At 36.4% G+C, this 7,594-nt stretch overlaps 1 protein-coding gene across 1 annotated transcript; it reads left to right on the top strand.

The window, feature by feature from the left end:
- The first annotated feature begins 1,364 nt into the window (after positions 1–1,364).
- rbbp4 (retinoblastoma binding protein 4) lies at positions 1,365–7,182 on the top strand. Its single transcript, XM_056480229.1, has 12 exons — positions 1,365–1,522; positions 2,130–2,277; positions 3,564–3,709; positions 3,804–3,977; positions 4,297–4,412; positions 5,307–5,467; positions 5,570–5,696; positions 5,803–5,880; positions 5,962–6,038; positions 6,143–6,200; positions 6,304–6,414; positions 6,548–7,182. Exons 1-12 carry the CDS (start codon positions 1,507–1,509, stop codon positions 6,608–6,610), a joined length of 1,275 nt encoding a protein of 424 aa, XP_056336204.1. The 5' UTR covers positions 1,365–1,506; the 3' UTR covers positions 6,611–7,182.
- The last annotated feature ends 412 nt before the right edge of the window (positions 7,183–7,594 follow it).

The raw sequence follows: 7,594 nt of genomic DNA, 5'->3' as shown, positions 1-7,594 counted from the left end.
TTTTATAAAAAATTTACCAGTACTTATGCTGTCAGAAATCATGAATATATAAAGTATATAAAGAATCATATATATATATATATATATATATATATATATATATATATATATATATATATATATATATATATATATATATATATATATATATATATATATATATATATATATATATATGCTCAGTGCTCAGCATAACTGAGTACACCCCATTTTGAAAATGAATGTTTTTATCCATTTCTCAGTGAATTTAGGCAATATATTTTGGTGCATTTAAACAAAACATTTATTAAACAGATATATTTATTAAAAATAATATTTTAGGCAAAAAACATATTTAGAAATTGAAAGATAATGCAAAATATTTGCAAAAATAAAATTACAGCCTACAAAATTTCCACTGAATTTTAAATTTTTTTTGCTTCTCTTGATTTTCCCCCTTTTTTGTATTTAAGATTTTTCTATAACATATAAATTTGTGTGTACTAGGACCGTTATCATAAGTTATTTTGTTAGATAAGCACCAGATTTGGCTTCAGTACTGACTAATCTAATGAATATGCACAAATATAATATTGTATAGCTTCCTATTATTATTAATATTCTATTAATATTCTATTAATATTCCTATTATTATTAATATTCTATTATATATTATTATATATTTTCTTATTATTATTATTATTCACTTTCCTTCCTAATCTGCAACTGCCTCTCTGGCTATACCACTAACTGTGCCCCTCTCTCTCTGTGCCCTCTCTCTCTCTCTCTCTCTCTCTCTTTCTCCAAAAAAAAAATATATATATATATTTTTACTAATGCTTTGCTTCTTAGACTTTACACACCTGAAACTTGTCTATAGCACTTGTTCACTGCTGCTCTTATAGTTGTGTGAATTGCTTCCTTTTTTTAGGGTTTACAGGAGCCCGTAGCAACTATTGACAAAAGAGGAAATCTATAAATAAGAAATAAGTATTTACATAATAAGTGTCTTTTTAAGCTACAGAAAGAGAAACCATAAACACACAGTAATGAAATAGCAGAGGATAGTGTTTCATTATATTTATTAATTTGCTTGTTAAAATAGGCCTATTTATTTATTTATTTATTTATTTGAGGGTTAAAGGAAATATTTTCCCCTAAAAAATTTAATTATAAAGATTAAGAAAAAATTAGTTTGGAAAAAGTGGACGGTGAACGATAACAGATTTTTTGTGGAGTAAACTATCCCTTTAATTATGACGAAGACGTTGAAAGGTTTCGTGATGTCTCGTGGCGCCAACAGAGGGCGGTGTAGCGTTTTTTGGTGCGTGATCCTTCTCCCCCGCAGAAAAAGCCGCTCTTCTTCTGCTCTCTGCTCATTGGTGGCGCGTTCTCGGCTCTGTCTGTCAGAGTTGGCGCGAACGTGCACGCCGGCGCGAGACAAAGAGCATCCCGCACTGCCGTGGAAACTACACCGGCAACTGCCATCGGTTCCGTTAACGAGCGAAACCCGTCTGTGGAGTCGTTATGGCTGATAAAGAAGGTTAGTAGGCTTTCAGGGTGCTTCTTTTAGGGACAGCCGGTTAAACGAAGCCGGTAGCGGCGCGTGAGGGGTTTGTTGGTGTGAATTGAGCGCAGGCCGAATCCCGCCATAACGAGAGTCTTGCTACATCAATACAATCCGCACTCTACAGTTTACTATGGACACAATTTACCATTAAACGTGATCTTTTTATGATGTGCACATGTTAGAAGTGTCTAAGAAGTTAAGCCGTTTAGTTAAGCTAGTGGCGAATTAGCTAGGCTAGTTTGTTTGGCTTGTGACTAGTGACAATTCATGAGATGCTCCGCTCTGTTTTTTGTAGCCTTGTTTTATTTAGTCATTCTGACTGATAATAAGTGTTAAACATTGGACTGAACTTCATGAAAGTCGTTTAAAAGAGTTCGTTAATAACAATGTTGATAAAATTGTACAGTCAATGTATTACCGCCTTGCTATGAGCATGCAGTTAAGAAACGTTACTATAAAGTTAGGCAGAATTTGGGAAAATAAAAGATTTTGAGACCATAAGTTTAAGTTCTGAATAAGTCTTTGCATTGAAAGCGTTTTGACAGTTCTCATATGGTTTTCCCGCCCCTTTTTGTTACAGCTGCATTTGATGACGCGGTGGAGGAGAGGGTGATAAATGAAGAATATAAAATATGGAAGAAAAACACTCCGTTTCTTTATGATCTGGTGATGACCCACGCGCTGGAGTGGCCCAGTCTGACTGCTCAATGGTTGCCAGATGTCACCAGGTAAGATATGCACACCTAGGACATCTTTTTTTGAAGCTAGCAATTAGTTTCATATTTGATTAATCTGATTTTACACACACACACACATATTAAACTGGTGTGAAAATGGGGTTGGGAACTGGGAAGAACACCTGTATTTATCCTGAAACTAGTTTGCAAATTTGTACATTTTGCAACAACCAAAAACTGTATATCGGAAAGGTTTTGAATTAAGACAGTGTTTTTAAATTTATTTATCTTTACGTGTATTTACTAAAATAACCCAAAATAATTAACTTTTTTCAGCGAGGCTAGTAGTTCTCAGTTTCACTTTGTAAAGAAATGCAAGTCTGTACGCAAGGTCCTGTAGACTACTTGTATTGTTTTGGTTGCCAAATCCTTGCACGTACTGCTTGACTGAACGCATAATACATGTGCATGAAGTCCGTATTAGGGCTGGGTGATTTGGCCTAAAATAAAAATCTTGATTACTTGAACGTTTTAACTTGATTACGATAATTTTTTTTTTTTTTGCCCTCTCTGCACCGCCCACACTCATCAACGCTACCAAGCCAACCAATCACAGAGCCTCTGCTATGCTATGTCGTGACATGTAGTAAAATTTTTGAGAGGTCAGCGTCGACATCAGTCACGGCAAGGGATATGCAACCATGTGAAAGCTGTGCCAGACCATACGCTGTGCTTTACTAAGAAATGTAAACAGAGTGGGGTCACGTGATTCTACACACGGTATGAAAAGTAATTGAAAAAATTGACCTGGAAAATTTTGATTGATTTATAGGTTCCTAATTTCGATTAATTGCCCAGCCCTGGTCCATATTCACACAAAATTGTTTTTGTAATTTACACTTTAAACAGACAATAAAGGTATATCTAGTTTTCAAAAATGTTAAAACATCCTGTAATATGTTCGCATTTTCAGGCCCCAAAAATGCCATGGTGTAAATGAACTCGTGTGAATTTCATAGTTTATCATTTTTAGTAGAATATGGTCTTGTAAATGCTTCTCTTCTATTATCAATAGTTGTTTTACTGTTTCTTCTATAATAAAATATGCTTTTGCTTGTTACAGCTTTTCCCCGGTGCTTGCTTTCTGTTAGGATACAAAATGCGAATTTTTATTTAAAAAATTGTATTGATTTTGTGTAGTTGTTGCTTAGACCTACTTTAAAATGTTTCGTAGAGTAGATGGGGCCTATATCTTCACTTTTAAACTTTACAATGTCATATTAGAGACTATTGTCTGGTTTAATAATAAAGTACAATACCACTTATCTGTTTCACAGGCCTGAAGGGAAGGATTTTAGTGTGCATCGTCTGGTTCTCGGCACACACACCTCTGATGAGCAGAATCACCTGGTTATTGCCAGTGTCCAGCTGCCCAATGATGATGCCCAATTTGATGCTTCACATTATGACAGTGAAAAAGGAGGTGAGTGGCTTGTGTGTGAATCATAAAAAGCTAAATGCATCTCCACCAATGTTTGAATGACAACTAATCGCATGTTTTTCCCCTCTGTTCACAGAATTTGGTGGTTTTGGCTCAGTGAGTGGCAAGATAGAGATTGAGATCAAGATTAATCATGAAGGAGAGGTTAACAGGGCTCGTTACATGCCACAGAACCCCTGCATCATTGCCACAAAGACCCCTACTAGTGACGTGCTGGTCTTTGACTACACCAAACACCCCTCAAAACCAGGTATGAGAAATTTTTGACTTTTTAAATTTTTTTATTTATTTATTTTTTTTAATAATAATAATATTTTTTTAAAAATTAGTTTTTTTTTTTTTTTTGAATGCTAATGCGTTGCTACAAAAAAGCTGCTAGCTGTATATTGTTATTTGACAAAGACACTTAACTCCTAATCCTAATCTTCAAGTTAGTTGCAAAAAAAGTCAGTTCTGTGAAGGTGTCAGAAAAGATTATTATTTCCTCAACTTGTGATTTTTTTTTTTTTTTTTTTAATTTTATTTATTTATTTTTTTATGCTAAATGTGCTCTCCTGTGCACCTTACAGACCCCTCTGGAGAGTGCACTCCTGATCTGCGTCTTAGGGGGCATCAGAAAGAAGGTTATGGTCTGTCCTGGAACCCCAACCTCAGTGGCTGCCTGCTGAGTGCATCAGATGATCATGTAAGACACTTGCAGAATCGCTACCATTGGCCTAATTACAGCTTAAAGGCTGATTTATACTTCTGCGTCGAGTGATCAGCATGCCCCTTGGCGCTTGCCTAGTGAGTGGGCGTGCATTTATACTATTGCGCGCTGTTTGTGTTGCTCTGCAATAACACTTCTGAAACTCTAGCTGGCAGTATTTTTTTTTATGTTCCTCTGTGTCGAGTTTCTTCGCCGTGTTTTTTTTTTCGTAAAGCTACAAGTAGCTAAACCTCCCTCGTTCAGAGGTCAGAACCGGTGGATGTGCAACAACTTCAATCATAAGGTAAACACAAAACAAACGTTTCCATCTGGAGCTCCTTCACAGGACTCGACACTTGTAAACACTCGCTCCATCAGACTCATGGCTATCACCACCACCCACACTTGTCACAGCTACCCAGCTGATCAATCACAGAACTTGCGCTACGCATTGTCGAGATGTGTAATACATTTTTTTGAGAGGTGTGTGTGCTTGAGGCAGAAGTATAAATCAGCTTCAAGTCATCATATAAATGTGCATATAGGTGTTACTCTCTACTCAAATTTAATTAACTCCAATAAAACGTTAACTATCTAATTCTTTAGCATTTTTTAAATGTTTTGTGTACCAATACCCTGTTACATAAATCTGTGAAAATGACTACAATTATTTATTATGCTTTTCATTGCGTTTGCTTAGTCATTGTTTTTGTAAATAACCGTACTGTGCTCAAGTTTGATTTCTGGCCCCAGAAATACATTTTGGAAATAAACTTAAATTCATAAGTTTTTGTTTTAAGTTGAAAACTGGTGACTTTTACTGATATTTGAAGATTTGAAAGATCTTGCTTTGTTTTTGTTCATGTTGTTTCTCTTTTTCTTTCTCTGCAGACCATCTGTCTGTGGGACATCAGCACAGTGCCCAAGGAGGGAAAGATAGTGGATGCAAAGACTATTTTCACTGGTCACACTGCTGTAGTGGAGGATGTGTCCTGGCACCTACTGCACGAGTCTCTCTTCGGGTCTGTTGCAGATGACCAAAAGCTTATGATGTAAGTGCTTTGTCCTTATGTTTGTTTAACACAAACAGAAAACGATTTATTTAAAAAAAAATTTTAATGACGTATTTTATATGTCATTTCCTCCCTTTTTAGCTGGGACACTCGTTCCAATAACACATCCAAACCTAGTCATGCAGTAGATGCCCACACTGCAGAGGTCAACTGTTTGTCCTTCAACCCTTACAGCGAGTTCATTCTGGCTACCGGTTCTGCTGACAAAGTGAGATCTGCATTCAGTATTTGTTGTTTTTGCACATGTGATGTGAGCACTCAATAAGTCTGCTGCCTTTAGACTTCTAAGATGTGCTTTTATTGCTCTGCCACAGACTGTTGCATTGTGGGATTTGCGAAACCTCAAGCTGAAACTTCACTCATTCGAGTCGCACAAAGATGAAATCTTCCAGGTATCAGCTCCCTTCCTTCTGTGATTGCAGATGAAGTCAAAGATGACTGAGTGTGAAATCAAACTTTAAATGTGTCTATAGGTTCAGTGGTCACCCCATAATGAGACCATCCTGGCCTCCAGTGGAACGGACAGGAGACTCAATGTTTGGGATCTCAGGTGGGTTGTCTCTTTCATTTTGCTCATTTTTGTAGCACTGAACACACAAACCACTTTATTAGTGTCTCACCTTATTGTTAAAAAGATTTATTTATGTTCTTCAGTAAAATTGGTGAGGAACAGTCACCAGAAGATGCAGAAGACGGACCTCCAGAGCTGCTGGTGAGTAGTGGTGTTTGTTAAATTAATCGTGTGTATGTATATGTGTGTATTTTAATTAGTTGTCATTAAACCTTTCTCTGTCTTAATGGCATTCTTTTTTCAGTTTATTCATGGAGGCCATACAGCCAAGATTTCTGACTTTTCTTGGAATCCAAATGAACCATGGGTGATTTGCTCTGTATCTGAGGACAACATCATGCAAGTCTGGCAGATGGTGAGGAAGCCATTTCCTATATTTGATTACCACATCTGAAATAAACATCATTTTGTATGTTATAGAAAACACTTTTTGAAAGGCAATTTTCACCTATAATCAAGCTTTAATGATTTCTTTTTTTTTTATTTAGGCGGAGAACATCTATAATGATGAGGACCCAGAGGGGGCAGCAGACACTGAGGTTCAGGGATAAAACCTTTCTTTACACCACTCAACTCTCTGGATAAAAAAAAAAAATCTTCTAAAAACTGTCTGCACACAACCGAAGAACTTAAGTTCTCTCCCCTATGTAATGGAGAAAGGAATAATTGACTATTACCCCACCAGGCATTTTTTACTGTTAATAGAGTATTTTTCTAAGAAAAATGTCAGTTGTTCATTGGTCAATATCAGAACGTGAGACAAATGACTTTTCCCATCCTTTCCCACCAGTGTCTCTGAAGATTTCCTTGTGGTTTAAGTATACTTAAAGTATTACTTAATATCAGAAAAGTGTGTAGTATATTGTGGCCGGAGTGCAGTGGTACAATGCTGATGTTCGGTAGATTATAATTTTTTTTTGTCCTACAAGTGCATTTTCCATTTAATTACTTGGCTAGATGTATTGATAACTTAAGCTCTTGTGTACTCTTTTTACTTTGAGCTTCATGTACCTGTCAGGTGATGTTCAACGTCTTTTTAATATTGTGACTTTTCAATGTCTTTCTCCTGTATGTCCATACTGTTGTACAGAGCATTATGAATAAACTGTTTTGTTGATAAATATTTTAAAACTCCACTTACACAGCTTTGTAAGGTTTCCTGATATGAAAACCCAGATAGCATGCCGACATTGAATCATTGTCGATTATTGGTTATAAGCGTCAGTATCAGTCGTTGATCAAATTTCGACATTGACTCAATGTTCTTTATTTCGTCGGTACGTCGGAAGGTTAATACATCGAGAATATAACATTGATTTAATGTCGAAATGAAGTTGACTCTTCGACATATAGGCCACTCGACGCACTTGGTCGAAATCATAACATTGGTTCTGGTTGAAACTTGATTGGAGGACTCTGAGTCGGTTCTTCTGCGCGGGTCAGCGTGCTCGTCATTTGAATCAAGTAACGAACAAAAGGCAACGGACGGAACGGCTATCTGAAGGTAAGTACGTTATATTCGACGTTTTACATGT

Source organism: Danio aesculapii, chromosome 19, assembly GCF_903798145.1.
Source record: "Danio aesculapii chromosome 19, fDanAes4.1, whole genome shotgun sequence".
Taxonomy (NCBI): Eukaryota; Metazoa; Chordata; class Actinopteri; order Cypriniformes; family Danionidae; genus Danio; species Danio aesculapii.
Note: the sequence above shows the minus strand (reverse complement) of the source record. Positions and strands in the feature narration are given on the sequence as shown.